This window comes from Hetaerina americana, unplaced genomic scaffold, assembly GCF_022747635.1.
Source record: "Hetaerina americana unplaced genomic scaffold, ioHetAmer1.1.p SCAF_4, whole genome shotgun sequence".
Taxonomy (NCBI): Eukaryota; Metazoa; Arthropoda; class Insecta; order Odonata; family Calopterygidae; genus Hetaerina; species Hetaerina americana.
The window spans coordinates 83,084,838-83,103,237 of NW_027286985.1; the positions used below are offsets into that span (position 1 = coordinate 83,084,838).

Sequence of the window (18,400 nt, forward strand, 5' to 3'; positions counted from 1 at the left end):
TCGGTCTGGATATCCGGCCTACCGCTCCGCTCTTCTTCATCAAATCCATGCACCTGCATGCCGTCATTTTAGGAGTGTGGACACGATTGCCTAACATTTCCTTCACTCATTACTGTGGGTCCATAAACTACACACAACTTCCGATGAATTTGTGCAGTTGATGTTCCCCGCCTTTTATAAATAAAAATCGAATCACAGCACGCACTTCGTTGCTGGCGGGAGCAACGGCTTTCGTGAATATTGTTATCTAAATTTACATTATACCCCGAAAGCCGCCGTATGGTCGTGTGGCGAGGGGTATTAGGCCACCAGTCACGCATTATCTGCATTTACCGACAGGCAAACGACTACTAAAACAAAACAATAACTTCAGTGGCTTTGGAAACAATCAGCAGATGGCGCTTCATGCGCCCAAATTTGTTTTGCTCCCGGCGGCATCGAATATTTTTCAATGGTATCTCGATCCCTGCTTGAGGTGCTTTGTGGAGGGCACTTTGAGTGAGTACGCCGTCCGTCGGATAGGACGTTAAGCTGTGGACCTCTTGGTGCCTTTCGTTAAAAGTAGGCTAATGCCGACGCCGGGTTATTCTCCACCCTTCATCCTTTCCTGTCCATCCCTGTTGGCGCAAATGACCTTAGTTGTAGTTCGCCTCCCCTAAATACTACTAATACCGACTTTGTTCTGACACGCCAATATTTATATATAAGAAAACAGCCCCTCTTTTCAAATATTCCTCGTAAATTGGTCTTCTGTTTCGACCGGAGTTTGACTTTAAACTTCAGTTAAACAATAACAAGACACCATTTAACCGTTTCTAAATGTATTCGAACGTACCTAAAAAAAACGATTTTTTTCATGATAAGTCCCAGTGCATTCCAGTCAAACCTTTTATCTTCGATATGTAGGTAACCCATATTTTTCCTTCCCATTGAAGTATTAATAGAATATTTATTAGGAGCCTGCCGTAAACTGAAAAATCTCAAATGCCACTTATTGTCGGGCGGGGGCAGCAAAGGATTTCACTGGCTTATTTTACGGGTGTACCGTATCTCGCAGTAAAGTTGTGGAGTTCGCTAAGAGATGGGGGACGTGGCGCCTCTGTTCCACGTCTCTTCAATCTTTCATTCCGTTCTCCCTCGCACACTTGAGCCCTTTATTAAGAGGGAGGGCATAAATCCTGGTGCTTATTTTCGCTCGCGGTCTCTCCAAAACGCACACAAACAGAAATAAGTGAAAATATTCTTTTACCGTTCATGGGCGAATACGCGGTCGTTCCCACGCGCGCGTATTCCATCCCACAGAAGCGTCCGATTTTTCTGAAGTGGGAATGAGTCCACTTGAAATCCTTTGGAAACCTCTTATGCATGACAACTTGTCTTTTTCAAGCTCTCCAATCTTAGGATATAATCGAGTCAAGGCGAACATTCTGACGTCAGCGGGCATGGTGGGAGCGAAAAAACTCTTTTCACCCCGGCTGGAAAGGCTTCGCCCTTTCCTATTTTAAATTTAAAATGTTGGATAAAAATGATAAATTACGTTGTCGACAAGTTCCAAAATAACGATTCACTCAAGTACTGAACAATGATATCACTACCACATAACTATTGTGTCCTTATCATAGTATTCTTAAATGCCTGTATTTTGGTCACAATCTGAACATACGACTGTATAACTATCTGCCTACTCAGTTGAAATCAGATGGTATCCAGAGTTTCAAGAATAGGGTATATACCTGGTTACTTGCTCACCCACTTTACTCATTGGATGAATTCTTTTGTGACAATCTTCATCACATTTAAGAACTTATGTTTATATATTAAGTAATATTATGATTGACGACATTTAATATGGTTGTACCATTTTTAAAATGAATAAAGTATTATTATTATTATTATTATTGGTTCTGTTGCTGTTTTCTCCATGATAGTAGTCGCAACGTCAAAGTTTTGCAGAATACTCTTTATAATGATATTTATAAAGGTCAAGTGATAACTTTAAGGGTAAGAGTTGTTACACAATAACATCTTTGTATGGAAGCCATGAATTACAAAGTAACCTTACTGAACAATTCCTTTATTGATATTTCTGTATACATAAGAGTTATCATGAATTCATTTGCATAGGTTTTTTGTTTATTGGTAATAAATTAAGGAAGATTTAACTCCAGCAGCTTTCGTAATGTATCATCACTTTATTATAGAAAATATGTTACTTCACAATTAATATCCACATTGTCTGCTCAAGATACACTTAAAAATGACAGATTTTTCTGAGTTCTAGGGATCTAAAGAAGGTGCCTCAATAAAAATAGTTGCTGTTGAGACATTTAATTTCAAATCTTTCAGACAAGGTAATGGGGTAAGTGCCCTTCCATCTGCTCCCATCCTAACAAATTCTGGAAAATGCTCATGGGTGCTATCGTGTTAATAAATAAAGACTATTATGTTAACTAATGATAGATTATTCTATTTTTACGTTTACAGTTTTGTCTGGTTCTTATTTATGTCCTTAGTTGAGCGAATTTGAAGGAAAAGAGATTTATTTCCCATTCCCTACAATTTGTACTTTCCTCCAATTTACACCTTTTCCCAAGTGTGTCCAAAGTGTAAATTTAGAGTTTTTTGGTGTATTAGTTCTTTGGAATATTCCAAATGCATTTATTTCAGATCACAGAGTAAAATTTGAAGGCAGTAATTATCAGCAGTAGCAGTAATAATGTTACACTTTTCCTCACTTTTTTCAAGGTACCAAATAATGTAAACAAAGATTTCTTGCAGTGTGCTTTAGCTTTACAGATTATCACTACTCTGATACTATGAACTCAACAGCAGGTCCTCAATATTACTAGTATGAGGATTGTTATTACTAGTATAAATGCTACCAAGGGTACTATGTTGGAAGACCACTTTCCATCAGGAACACCAAGCCATGGGTACACATCAGGACAATCAACACAGGATTCCATGTAATATTCCTCACCATTATTTATTCTCATCAACTTGCAGCCCTGAGGGTGGCAAGTATTCTTTGGAATTTTCCAACACTTCCAGAATTTATTCATTTTGGACAATGGGGTTGGATTTTGGATCCACTCTATAACTTGAGAGATGGTCACAATGTACACACCAGGTTGGGTGGCCAGGTAGTCCAAGAACCTTTAATTAAAAAAAATTGGTTATTCACTTGAGTTGCAGGAAGGGCTTATTGCCGTGCTTAGTGACAAAATTATGGAAGGGCATAGATATACTCCAGGAACTAACGATCATATTATCAGCATTCCATCCATTTTCATTATTCTCCATTGATACAGAGCTTAGAGTGGTAGCAAAGAAATGGAACAGCTTTTGAGAAGCGACGAATAATCTATGAGGTTTTTTAATTAATATACAAATTTGTGCCTTCCAGCTTAACAGTAGTGAATGCAAATCTATCTAACTAGTTAGATTGTTCATCTTAAGAGGAATGTTCATCTAACTAGTTGGTTTGATAATTACATAGATACATAGTTCTGCTTGATGTACAATGATGACCTAAGTTACCATGTCAGCAGCAATCAGAAGAATAAGTGGGTCTGCCTTAAGGGAGCTATGTTTCATTAGATAGGTTGCAGGAAAATGTCATGAGAAGGTAAGAGAGAGGTGTTAATATGGTACTACTCTAATTAGACCACATTTGGATGGCAAATATGTAGGATTCATGAGATTGAGCATGATGTAAAGAATCGGAAATTTTTTTTTCAATCCTTGAGGTTTGTTAAAAATTACTACAGAAGAGAGTATACATGATGACTATGTTGAAGGGATTAGTTTGGTAGCCTTTCAATTCACGTAGAGAGTAGGCAAGACTTTCAGAGAGATACAGAACACTTGAGATTTCTTGTAACATCAAGGGACATATTAAGGTACCAAGTGATATTGGTAGATTCAGCCAAAAAGATGAAATGACAGAGATAGATACTTTCATTAACAAATTCATGTTCTCATTCTTCTCTTGCACAATAAGTAATTATGACAAAATGAAACCCAATCACCTAAAAAGGTTTACATAAAGACAGATATTATTATTGACTTGGTCAATTATTGCATGAAGTATATACGATAGGCATGTATGCCTATAAGTGTTTTTGTATACCTCATATACATTAAAATTAATTTATAAAATAATATTTTCACATGTATGGCTGGTGCCTTAACATTCATCATTGCATGCCCATGTGGTAGGTGGGGGGATTTTGTGTAGATTAAGTTGAGGCCAGGACTGTGAAATTCTCTTTTATGACGATAGGAAATTAATAGAATATTTGTGTTCTTCGTGCTATTTGGTGTTCTTTGATTCTTACTCAGACACCGTCCATCAGAAGAGGAAAAGTTTGTTTTTTGCGGATGGGAATACAGGGTTCGTCCGGAAAATAAGTGTACTGAGCTCAGGAAAAAATGTATTACACTTTTACATATCTTAAGCTAATATTCCTCAAAATAGGACCCTTGTGAGTCGATACACTTGTTCCAGCGGCGTTCCCATTTCTAGAACGCTCCCGCGAAGGCATCATCGGGAACCTCTCGAAGACATGTCGTCACGGCCTCTTTGACGGCGTCCAAAGTCCCGTATCGCGTTCCTTTCAAACTCCTCTTTATCTTCGGGAACAGAAAGAAGTCCGGTGGTGCCAAGTCCGGGCTGTAGGGCGGGTGCGGCAGCGTTGCCACGCCGTGCTTGGCCAAGAAGTCCGACACGACAAGCGCGGTGTGAGACGGCGCATTGTCGTGATGCAGCCGCCGCGTTTCGCATCTGTAATTGGTGCCTAATAATCTCGTGCACTATTGTTTTTGGCACATTACACTGCTCTGCTATCATCCGAACACTAAGACGACGATCAGAGTTCTGTACATCGCGAACTTTTCGCACAATTTCGTCGGTGAGTGTCGTTGATGGGCGTCCAGGCCGTGGTTCGTCGTCGACCTCTTCTCTGCCCTCCACGAACATCTTGTGCCACCGAAAGATCATGTTTCTGGACATGGCTGACTCCCCGTAAGCCTGGTTAATCATACCGACAGTTTCGGTACACGATTTCCCAAGCTTTACCGCAAATTTGATGGAATAACGCTGCTCCAAAAACTTCGGCATCGCGTTCCGTGACGTGGGTCGAGCGTGGAGGTACAATTATTTTCTGGACGAACCCTGTATGTCTTTCAGTTTCTTTTGATGCCAAGCATGCTGCCCTGTTCTCTTCCTGAGGATAAATGATATGTGATCAGTTGTATCTTCCCTTGCCAGAATGATGAGGAAAGGTAGATGACTTTATCTTCCAAATCTATCACGAAAGTGACGCTTGGATGTTGACATTAATATGCTGCAGGAACTGGTTGAGGGTATTCCTGCCAGGGGGCCAGACTTTGAATGTGTGTTGACATTTTGGCAAAAGTGATTTGGTAACAGTTGAGCTGAGTTGAGAGCTTTTCTTCAAAATACTTCTTAAAGAAATTGACTATGCTGGGAGGCAAAAGAAACTCCTTGGTAACTCAATCTACTTGCTTGAAGAATTTTCTATTGAACTGGAATTAGGTGGAGGTCAATACATGGTGGAATAATATCATAGGTAAGCACCAAATCTGGTGCTCAGGTGACTGTCACGTGTCTGTCATTTCAGGAACTGTAATGTGCCTGTGAGTGGAACATGTGTAAACAAGGATATATCATCAATGCTCACTAACATATCCCTCACCTCTTGGTGTATCTCACTCAGTGTCTTCACAAGCAAGGAAGTTATTAATTGAACCAAGAAAAATTCAAGGCATATGGAAGGAATATATAGAGTAACTGCATAGTAAAGGCATCTGGCCAACAAGTGTAGGCAGAAGAGAATATGACATAGATGAAGATAGCTTAAGTCCACAGAGGTACTTAAGGGTTACTGAAAACATGGGTGGAAGAAATTTTATGAACTATTTTGCAGCATTTATGAGGGTAGAATTATGATAGAAGCTTTTGTTGGATGAGTATTAGCTCCTCTCTCCAAAAAGGTAAATACAGCTAGCTAGGTGTGAGGACTATTGAACAATCAGTTTGACTTCGCTTGTGGCTAAAGTGGTACTCAGCATCATCAATAAGAGAGTGAAAAGGAGGGAAAGTGATTACATACTCAAGGAATGATCAGTTTACATTCAGGAAGAGGAGAAGCACATGTGAGCCATAACAGTCAGCATTTCACTAATAGAAAAGGACATGCAAGTACTATTAGGATGTATTCGTGTGTTTAATAGATTTTAAGAAGGTGTTTCATCGGATGATTTGGATAGAATTAATTAGTGTGTTGCAGAAAATAGGAGGATTTTGTTAGGATGTGGGACTTATCTACAACATGTGCATGTCTCAGAATGCTCAGGAGGGAGTGGCAGATTGAAAGTCAATGCAATTTATGTGGTCCATTAGTCCAGCATTATTACTCTATCCCAAGTCTTGAGATTGCTAGGTTGCTAATGCAAAGCATTACTTTCATTTTTAACTAAAGTAATTTTTCTGAGTTCTCCATTATGTATTTTACCCTTTTTTCTATGCATTACTATTTGTGTAGAACTCATTAGTAGAGCATTACTATATATATAATCTATCAATCAAGGTAGATTTTAGATGGACGACTACAAATAAATATCTTGTTTCTTCTAAAAAAACACAACCCAATGCAATATTATAAATCAGGCCCCTTTTCATCTCTGTTTACTTCCTTCCTCCTTTCATCCCACCCAGCATCCCTATTCTATTCCTGCCCTTTCCTTGTTTGCCTAACATTCTCCCCTCTATCGCAGCATTCAACATCCCACTTCCAATCAATATGCCCTTCATCCATTTTTTCTGCCTCCTTAGGATTTCCTCCAACAATCCCATCTTCTCCCTCACCATACTCAGCACTTCCTCATTTGTTTTTCCTTTCTGTCCACTTCACCTTTACCATCCTTTTCCACATCCACATTTCAAAAGCCTTCAATTTCCATGCATCATCTTGTTTCATATGATCATGTTTCCACGACATACATAGCCATGGTGGGGATTGGGATTTTGAAGTGGCTAACATACTGGTGGCAGATATTTTTCAGTGGTATCCTGATCCCTACTTGAGGTGCTTTTTGGAGGGCACTTTGAGCTAGTACGCCATCCGTTGGATGGGACATTAAGCTGCGGCCCCCTTGGTGCCTTTCATAAAGAGTAGGCTAATGCAAATGCCGGGTTTCTCTCCACCCTTCATTCTTTCCTGTCCATCCCTAATGGTACAAATAAGCTCTGATGTCAGTTGCCTCCTCTAAATCTACTGCTATAACCATGGCCCATATCAAAGTTTTTAGGAGCTTCACATTTTTACTCAATATCCATGTCATCAATTCTCTCCTCCTTGAGAAAATTTCTGTTGCCAAAGCAATTCTTATCCTTGCATCCCTACATTTTGACCATTTTGGTCCAAAACACTTCTTACCAATCCACTCTATCAAATGCTTTTTCGAAATCTACGAAACAGGAAAATTTGTCCCGACTGTATTAATTCTGATTGTAATTAATATTTCCCAATTACATTCTGCATTAGTATATAAAAAATTGGTGATCATTAATTAAAGAGCTAGATTTTGGCAAAATAAAACAACAATGAGCAAAAACAGTGCCTGTATTTTTAAATTAATGCCTGGAAGTTTATATTCTGTTATTTTTAAAACTTATTTAGACAGTGCTTGAGAACTTGGTGGTAACTGTTGCTAATAGAGCAAAACTGTGTTCTTGGTAAAGGTCAATTGGTTGACTGCTGATATGTGACTGGTAGATATATACTCAAAGTAGGATTTGCCTGGCTGGAGAAGAATTACTTTGATTAATGAACAGCAAAATAAATCACGGGATAATCTTTTCAGTCATCCACCTTGATCTATTTGGTTTGCAACCAACTAATGCTGCTGATATAGCCGGTATAAAACAATTTTTTCAGCTGATTATCCCTGCTGATAAAATCATTGAAAAAGGTAGATCCTCTGACAAACATGATTTTGGCCTGAATCAATTTATGAGCAATGACAATACTGCTGTTTGGCTGAAATAGCCAGGGGAAAATAAATGATATAGGAACGGTAAATATGCCTGGAAATTAAAGACTGCCAGGCTGAGACTGTTGAAAATGTGTTCACTATTATTTAAGATGAAATTTTATGATTTTCATGTTTACAGAAATGTTGAATCACTCATAATATGAAACCACAAGAGTGGGTATCATACATAGCCATCACTCTTACCAATCGGTTTTAAATGCAAATCATAGTGGAATAAACTCTATCTCTGATATTTCTTGCTATATCAAGTATTTAATTTTATATTCTGTTTGTTTTATAAGGATTCCATGGTATTATATCTAATTAAAGGTTAATTACCATATTTGATTTTCTCCTGGTGGGTAGGCAAAGATAATAGTTGCTTTGTTATATTCTCACAGTGATTCATGTCCCATTATTTTTCACAAAAATGGTACCTGGCTAATATAAGTAATTTTAAATGATTTCCTAATTTAAATTTCCATTAAACTTCTTCTAAGCACGAGCACTTCTGTAAGCCACAGTCTTAAGTCTGCTCTTAAATCCAAAGATAGTGAGGGTAGCTTGATGACTTGACCCTAACTCTTAACTTATAATTCATTATGTTTTTGCAAATAGAAATAATTCTCGGCCAACTATGAATTTTACATCACAAAAATGTGTACTTTCTTAGCCAAAAAAAGTCCATATAGTGCCTGTATGCCTATGAATGTTCCATCATGTAATAATATTTACTGGATGATGACAGCCTGACTTGAATCTCTTTCACTGATCATCATTTAGAGATTTTGGTTAATCATTCATGAACTAAATACAACATGTTTCCATTGTATCATATAAGGATATATTTTTGGAACTGACAATTAAAGCTGATAAGATATCTCTGATCTCTCTATGCATGGTTAGTACAGAACAGTTTATCAATAACTGAGTGCATTCCCTTACTTTTTGTAGGCACGAAATCTAAATGGATGCGCTGAAAACCAGTCTGCATGGAGGAGGAGAGGAAATGGTGCTCTATTTCCATCATAATGGCGGTGAAAGTTATCCTTCATGAACTGCAGGATCTTTCCCTCAGTGCTGATGCTGAGAGATTGGAGAAAAAATTGAGATCAGACTGTAAGTCAGAGCTGAGATTAAGATGAAGATTTTTAAACAAAATGCTTCTTGCAATACAATTGTACTGACAAAAAGAATCACATCACACAAGTATTTAACTAAGATAAAACAAGATTGACTGTCATTAGGACTGTTTTGGTTAATTGAAGATAATATTCATCATGGTGACTCAATTTATTCAATCAAATTACTAATTTCTGCAAGCATTTCCCATGGTAAGCGGCTACAATTCACCACATTTTCAATTGTAATCAAGGATATTTGTTTCCAACAACTTTCTTGAAAATCAATCACTCTTATTAAATATGCAGCATTGTAAATGTGGTGAATTTGGAGCTAATTTTTACAATGCCAACATCTGAAGGTATCAATTAGGGTAGGAAAATGTGAAGTGTTTTTTCAAGGATAGGATTGGAATATTGGCCAAGTTGTCCTTGAAATGGTAGGGGTTGAAAACAAAATTCTTCTGAATTTCCTGATTGGATGACCAGAACATTCCGAATATTAATCACCATGGAAGAATATTTTTAATGTTACCATCCATTTCATTTCCTAGACAGTACGGTTAATTATATCTTTTAGGAATTGCCAGCGTTTTGAAATTTGAACTTTTGTGCAACAAATGAATAAATGATCTAAAGCAATAAGGACAAAAATATACTCACTTAGGGCAAGTCTCTGGTGTAGAGCAAATGGTATTCTCATTAATCCAAGCAACAATTGGAACAACCCAACGACCTGGAAATGATGATTTTGGGCATGGAGGAATCGGACAATCCTAAAATGGTATTGTAGTCAAATGAAAATTAAACAATGCAGTTCACCAAGGAATATTCCTCAAAATTACCATCTTAGAGTGTGATAACTTATGAAATGTTCTTTAAGATTGCCAAATCACATGTTACTTTATAAGTGATGCTTTGCTGTGGGCATTTTCTTGTTGTGCCAATTATTTTTAATATGCAGTTTCAATCTTTAATTTATTACAGATTGTGATAAGAGTTCGTCTACAAATTACATTATGTGCATGACATAGAGACAAACATTATGTAACATCCATTGACTAGGTGAAAGAATAACCTCCAGTTGTAAATCTTTTAGCAATTTTGGATTTAATTTATTTTATAACTGTATTTAGTTGGCTTGGTAATTGGATTGGATCAAATATTTATCAAAGACAAATGGATGACTCTGGATTAGCATTTTCATTTTTAAGGTATGTGCAACATTTATCACTGATTAAAGAAACATTTTAATTAATACATATAACAGTTCATAACACATTTGTAGTAGGAGGAACAACTAGTGACATTTTATTTCATAAAATTAACTTTTTTGTTTCTTGACTTTTGTGCTTTTAGGTACATTGCATAATGAATCACAAATATTTTCTTTAATTAGAATATTATTCTAAATAAACTATGATGCAAAAATTACTGTCTTAAATTTTTGAGGGTAGAACTATGTGAGAAAATACTTTTTTGAAGTCATAGCTTTTGTAGCAGACAGCAATATTTTCTGAGCTGGTTATAAAAATATTAAGCTGAAATTAGTGAGGTGAATACAGTGTTTTACCTGAGGAGACTTGAAATCCAAAGTATATGGCCATATTATATGATCAATCAAATTAGCATGTGTTGGCCATGAAGAGTCCCACGTAAGGTTACGCTGGAACATCAATTTGAAAGTGTTGTCCCCAGACATCTGCAGGTGTGGATTTCGTAATCCCCTCATTGAATCCATTGGGATGAGTCCAAATGTATTAAGGATTTTCATCTGACCAATGAACTCCTCCTCCAGTCTTTCTACAGAAGCATTTGCCCAATTAGACAAGTCAGAGGGGTGCCTTTCAAAATGAAAACAAGGGAAATTGGTAACTTTTGCCTGAATACTCCATAGTGACCTTTCTTCATTATTTTCACAATAAACATTTCTCTTCATAAGTGACTTTGTTGGCTTTATAAAAATATTAAGCTACATCAGACATTGAAGGGTGTAATTATAGGAACATGAAAATGTGACTCGAATGTCTGAAAACAAAGATTGCACCACAGTTTGATAGCAAATTGAATAGCACAAAGGTAGGAAATGTTACTCAATTACAATTTGAATGGTGCAAAGATAGGAAATGTTACTTAATTGCAAATATACACATTTGACTTTTTATTGAAAATTTAGTTCCATTTTTTAATAAAATGGAAAACTTCCTCAACTCAACTGAATTTTGTCCCTCCACTAAGGAAATAATATTTAATGATTTGAACTTTTTCATTATCATCAATTCAAGTCACCACCAGGTGCATGCCTCATATGTGAAAGAATAATGGGGCCTCATAACTCTGGGTCGAGAAGGGATGTGTGATTTTTAGGAAGTGTTTAAGGACTGGGGAAAAGGAGAACTAGGTTACACTAAGCAATTTATTTGGTGGAAAAGAAATAATATTACTTTTAAAGTTTTAAATGAATAACCACAGGGAGCACACAATAGACTTCATGGGCAATTAATCCAACAGCTTTCTTCTGTATTTTTTCAAAATATAATTGAATGTAGGGGTACTGATTCCCAGGCAAAGAAGCTGTGTAAAGAATAGAATATACCATAACAAAATAGCAACAGAACTTTTTTAGAGCAAGATGATCTAATGGTTCTAATCAGATAACAGATAGAATTTAATTTGGAGGAAAAAGTAGAAATATGCTCCTTCAAAGAAAGATATGAATCCATATAAATACCTATGAATAAGTGAAGGAAATGATTTTCCCATTGAAGTCAATAAAAAACCATTGAATATTTAATTTTTGGTGGAGTAGCATATCAGCTGATAAGTGTCTATATTTTAGATTGATAAGTTTTTTATTATTATTGACTTATAGGGCCATGACATAATCTTTAATAAAGGCTATCATTCAAGGATTGGTTCTGCATAGCAGCTCTCCAGTCTGTACCCTGTTCCCCAGCAATCTCTTCATGCCCTCATAGCTTCTTGCACTGACATTTTTCATTGCTTGATTCTCATTGCTCATCCTTTCCCTTCTTTTGTAATTCCTCCCCTCCATGTTTCCTTCCTTTATGATCTGTAGTACTACTCTATATGTGACTAGATAATTATTTCACTTTATTTTTTGTACTTATTGTAAGCAAAAATAAATTTAAAAAATCAGAAAAAGTATCCATATAGAAACAGCCCAGCTAGACAACACATTGCAGAACATAATTAACTATTTTGTACTGATTGTTTTGATAAATAAATTTGAATAATGGTCTTAAGTTTGCATTATCTCCCTATGAACACATCATTTCATCTCAGAGAATGTGAGCTTTCTTAAATATAGGCTGTAAGCATGATTCACATTATTGACACTTTGATATGCATTAGTCATTTCAATAGTCATTTTAAGTTGGGTGTTTTCATTTAATAAAAACTATAGCAGTAAATTGATTAGATAATAACTGAATTTCTAGTGGTCATTGCTTTAGGCATAATGCCATGTTGTATCTAAACATTGTTGACTTTCTATATCTAATTAATACATTTTGGAAAATTATGAATCAAATTAATTTCATTTGTATTAAATGCAATTTCTCTTTTGTTGCTAAATACTTGATCACATGCTATATAAAGTGATTTCACCTTTTGCACGTTTGCAAGTCTGTGCCATTGAAATATTTTGCAAACTCATGATGTCCCAGTTCACAAAAATCCAGAGTTATGGATTGCACATAATTTAATTGCTTAAAATCATGTCTATGAATATCTTTTGTTGATTTAAATTTACCCACTGAATCCCATTGTATGATTTGTCTCCATTTATACTTTGGCTACTAGCTATTGACTAATAAATTAAGTTATGGTGTAGATAAGACCACTTTAATGGTCAGAAAAAATTATTTACATAGGTTACTAAAAATTATGGATGCAGCCATCAATCAAAAGTCTTACAATTTTTATAAAATATTTTATTTATTGAAATATGGAAAGTTTAAATAATTGCATGTAATAAATCTATTAAGTGATATTACTTAAGATGGACTATGTTCCACGCTTATTTTTAATTATAACCTGTCATTATTGGCATTCAGAATTTTGGCCAATAAGGGAAAGAGATGTATTAAGAGGCATCAATTAATCATGGTATAACATTTCTTGAATTATTTCAACTTGATTGAAACAAGTTTGTTCACAGGGACATTAAACCTAGATTAATGATTTTGAATCCTTCACCCTCCATCTGCTTCTCTACTATCATTTAAGAATGAGTATTAACTATTGGTGTGAGCTTATGACGATAGAATTTGTATCACTAGATGTATTCATATATACCAAACTGTAACATTCATGCAATATCAAAGTTGGAAATAGTGCTTTTTGGATATTGGTAAACTTTGTTATGTCCAATGGCAATTGCTTTATGCTAAAATATTTTCTGGGTTTCAGTAAATATCATAAGTACACTTACGAGATGGTGTGCAGAGCAATCTCATGACCCTGGCGGTATAATTCATTTGTCAACCAGTAGTCATTATCCACATGGGTAGTGAAAAAGGTGGCAGATATATTGCACTTGTTGGGATTTCGACGATTAAAGAGTGACTTGGCATAATAATTCTCATAGTTGAACATTGTTACTGGACCGTCGAATGTCAGCATAACTAGCTGTAGAAAAGAGTTTTTCAATCTTACAAATGTTTCTTTACTCACTTCATTTCAGTGATCAAAGATGCACTGTGTAATGTAAATACAACACGTTTCAAATTGACTGTTTATATTGATGATGTAATGTAATACTTACACTGAATAATTCAAGGGAAAATTAATAATAATAATGCATTAAATGAAGAAAGTCAAAGTATTTATTCCTTTTCCATGGAAGTTTTCTCTCTGAAAATCATAGACACAACATTTTCAAGAATACGGGGTTCATTCCATAAGTAGTGGAGTTGATTTTCCCGCGCCATTCCTATTGGTCAGGGTGGGATAGAACCACTTGTAGAAGGTGGGGGGACACTAAGCTTTGCCACGAAACCGGTCTCAGTGCTCTCCCAGTGCTCTGCTAGTGTGGTATAAGTTAGAGCCCTCTGTTCCCTTTACTCAGTTCAGGCCAAAACATTAGTGCCTACAATATATGTCCCAAATCCCATCAAATTTTGCAAGAAACTGAATAAAACCGGACAAGAGACTCATGACTTGCTCAAGGCAGCCTATGGAAATTACGCCATGGGTAGATCTGGTGTTTTTCAGTGACTCAAATTTTTACGGGAGGGCAGAGAAGATGTTGAAGACGTCGAACGTTTAGGGTCCTTCGACCTCAAAATTGACGAACATCTTGCATGAGTGATGGCTTTGTTGAACAGGAATCGCAGATTAAGTGTTCTCATAGTTTCTGATGAACTTGGCATCCATACAAGTGATTTACATCGACTTGTGACCAAAAACATGGGCATGAGAAAGGTGTGTGCGAAGTTGATGCCGCGAGTGCTCTCGGACGAGCGAAAGGAAACTCTCGTGCGGATCTGCCAATAGGTTCTCGGCTATGTGAGTGAGGATCAAAATTTTGTAGACAAAACCCCACCAGACTTCTTCATCTTCCCCTGTTTCAAATCCGAGCTGAAAGGACGTCACCACGGCTTGTGAAAACGTTCCAACAGGCCGTGACGAGGGAGCTTAGTAGCATTCCGGGCACCCCCTTCCAGAAGGCGTGGAAAACCCGCTGGCAGCGGTGTGTGGACGCACAAGCCTGCTACTTCGAAGAATTTTGGATTGATGTATCAATTCTTGGAATAAATTTCTTTTATCCACTCAGTCCTGCTACTTTCGGGAAAGACCTTGCATCAGATGGTTAGACTGAAAATCCTAATTTAAGTTTAACCACCCACATTAGGTCATTGAGGAGAAGAGATAGGGGAGAGGTATTTGATCAAATTAAAGAGATACTTAACAGAGTTAAATTGAGGGATAGTCTCACCATAAGGTACAAACGGAATTCTGTGGTTGGAAATGGAAAGGAAATGAAAATCAATGGATTTGAATTGGAAAATGATATGTCAAAGGAAAAAGACTAGTTCTGCTTGTTAATGAGAAGAAGTTAGTGGCAGATTACACAAGTCACAGGTGCCAATTATCAAAAATATACATGCAAGATGGCGAAAGTCAGAGTAAGATATAAAAGGGGAAAGTACCATCTTATTAAATAAAAAAATTCTTACTTCAATTACTCTTCAAAGTATTATGATTGAATGCTTTCCACTCTCAAATATGATGACAGTGTTGAACAGCGATGACAGTCGTATCGCATTCAAAAGTGTTCGTTAAATAACTTCGGAAATATGTAACCTAGTTTAAATTTCAGTTCGACCTGCTCATCTGTTCTTCAGTGGTTGGGAGAATGTACCAGGCACGTTCAAGGTCTAAGGTGTGCAAATATTATTCAGGAGACTGGGCCTAGGTGATCATAAATATTCGGTCTTAAAATACACCGACACTCGTTATAAATACAAGACGTAGATGGCTGAGCAGTACAGTTCCACTGTCTGCATTGCTGCCAATGAATTTATAAAGGTTTTTCATTTGTAAAATGGTGGCATTTTGAGTACAAGAACAGCGTGTGATCGCCCATAGTCTCCACCTTCAGTGAGACATGTAGTGATGTTGTGGATGTGAGAAATTTGAGTTCGTGGGTGCGTTACAGCACAACGAAGGTCGAAGTGGCAGTGAACCCAAGAAGCTTCAGCCGCGGACCAGCAGGATCGGAAACATAATTTCGCGAGTGGAGGAGCAATTTGTTATGGAGGAGGACCGCCAGTTAGTGGGTGTGAGTGATCTTGCCCCTTATGGACGGCAGTTCGGAGGGATCTGTGCAGACCGTCCTCCGCGAGGACGTAAAAATGCTGAAGGCATTCTTCAAGGTGAAAGCGTAACCATCACTCCTTTGTTCCAAAACGTGCTACGACGAGGGTTATAAATTACAAAAGTGTTTTGGGGACAAAGCTCCTAACAACACTGACAGAAAAACGACTGAAAAGTGCTGAAGCTGTGCTTTCTCAACAAGACAACGCTTCTCCTCATCAGACTCAAGTTTCTTAGAGACAACTTTGAAGCAGTGTCTCATGTCCACTGCACTAACGACCTTGCTCCTATCGATTTTTTACTTTTTCCAACGATAGGGGACTATCTCCATGACAAGTCGTGATCCAGTCGCACTACTCTATTGGCAACTTTCCAGTAATTCTAGGTTGCTAAAATTGCCAATTCACGTATTCCAATGGTCCATTACTAAATAGAAACAAATATTCTACTTGGAAGCGCTCGAGACGGGCTTTTGTATAAACTTGTTTGATACGCGAAATAATTGTAAGCAAATAATTTTCCAAATACGTCAGCACGCCACAGAGTACAAATCAGATGGAAGAAAAAAATGGCGAATGGAATACACCCTCTTTGAATATGCATATATAACATATTTTTAATTTTTTAATTTTTTAATTATTTAGCCTTCATTTTCCCCGAGATATCCATTTTTAGGGCAATTCACCGCAGTTCCCAGACCACTGAACGAGAACAGTATTGCCTCCCAAAGCGGACTGCCACCTCCATCTCTCTAAGCTCGTGCTTGCCGTGTAAGATGGCAACATTAAAACTCTTTGACAAAATATATTACCTCCATGCTCCAGCTCATAGTCTCGTTCCTCTCCTCTTCTATTTAAGATTCTTATCTCTTCTTCCTCCGGCCTCACTCTATGCACTAACTCCTCACAGCACCCGATGGCCACTATTGACGTCGCACCCCTTAATACCTCCATCCCCTACGACAAAGGTCTAGAATCCCTAAGATAACGTGTATCAACGAGACCGCCCACAATACCGATCCCCTCCGACTTTCTCGTCAACCTGTTATTTGCTTAAATCACCTTCTCCTTCAATAATTATTTAGAAATCAAAGGAAGAGCAATCACCGCCCTGATGAAAGAAGGGGGGGGGGTAATTTAAGCACTGGCGCCATATCGAACTAACTTTTACCACAATACACCTTTCTTCTGTGGCCCATATTCATGCCGTTGTCCCACGGACGAGACAATCAGTCATCTTTCATTTCCTCTCTAAATTTTTCTTTCCCTTATTTTTCATATCATCTACCTATGACTCCACCATCGTCCCCAGGGATTAATATATTCGATATTAACTTTAGCTTTGGAAACATTGTATTCAGTTTCTTCGCACACTTCAAAATAAACTTGATTTCCATTTATGCGTAACCTGTCTTAGTATGGAGGCAGTCTCTAATACTTTAAAGTGGTCGCTGTTCATTTTAATCCCCTTCTATTTAAGAAACTAGAAAACTTCTTTCGTGGGTAAGATTAAAACTTTTTTGAGACTAAGATTGGCGCTAATATGTAGTGTGTTCACCTTGATGTGAGCTCTCACTCTGATAACCTCCCAGCACATGTTTTTAGTGGATTTTAAGTGGATATTTTTTTCCCTTTCCCTCACCTATTAAACACCCCTCCTCTCCCTCATCCTCTACCCTTACAACCTAGTGCTTGAACCCCCTGCCATACACATTTTGGGTGTATGGAGCAATAGATCACCCATTACATCTGCCATTCTTCCCATACCAATCCCATCTCTTTTTCGCTCTCCTTCCCTAGTCATCATACCTGTATCAATGCCATTTTTGATGTGTTCACGAACCTGAGGTGTGTCACCTGGTTGGAGAGCACCAGGTATGTTACTGCTGTAGCATCGGCACTTGGGGAGCTTACAGTTCGCCTCTGGCGAGGCCGAATCGTCGCACCTGCTCAACGGTTCGCTGAGGGCTCCGTTCGCTGCCAGTAGCCATATTATCGTGTATGTCAGCAGCCATGTTATGGATATCAAGCTTCCCATGACTGAGTTCATGGACGAACAGGCTTGTAGCAAAATCAGGAACTGAAAAGCTGTTATCACTTCGGCTCTTACATTGAGTCATATATGACGAAGGGTCAGATAACACTTATCGTGGGCTGAGCCACGAATTCTGATATCTTATCTAATTCTATGCCTCTACGATACAATTGGGAGACTTTTCATTTTAGGTCCGCTTTTGACTCTCGATTATTATGTGCAGAAATTATCTCATTTTTTTGATGATTGGTGGGCTAAACGATTGGGAGTATTCAGTGCTTACCTTTGATGCATGAAATTCTTTACGAATGGGTTCCATTTCATAGTACGAGTATAATACG

At 37.4% G+C, this 18,400-nt stretch overlaps 1 protein-coding gene across 1 annotated transcript; it reads right to left on the reverse strand.

Moving 5' to 3' along the window:
- Window positions 1-2,822: 2,822 nt before the first annotated feature.
- LOC139692490 (chitin deacetylase 7-like) lies at window positions 2,823-18,062 on the reverse strand. Its single transcript, XM_071590708.1, has 6 exons — window positions 17,868-18,062; window positions 13,639-13,835; window positions 10,756-11,026; window positions 9,846-9,958; window positions 9,007-9,147; window positions 2,823-3,156 (listed from the first exon to the last, which is right to left on the reverse strand). The coding sequence occupies exons 1-6, from the start codon at window positions 18,060-18,062 to the stop codon at window positions 2,823-2,825; spliced, it is 1,251 nt and encodes a 416-aa protein (XP_071446809.1).
- Between the last annotated feature and the right edge of the window lie 338 nt (window positions 18,063-18,400).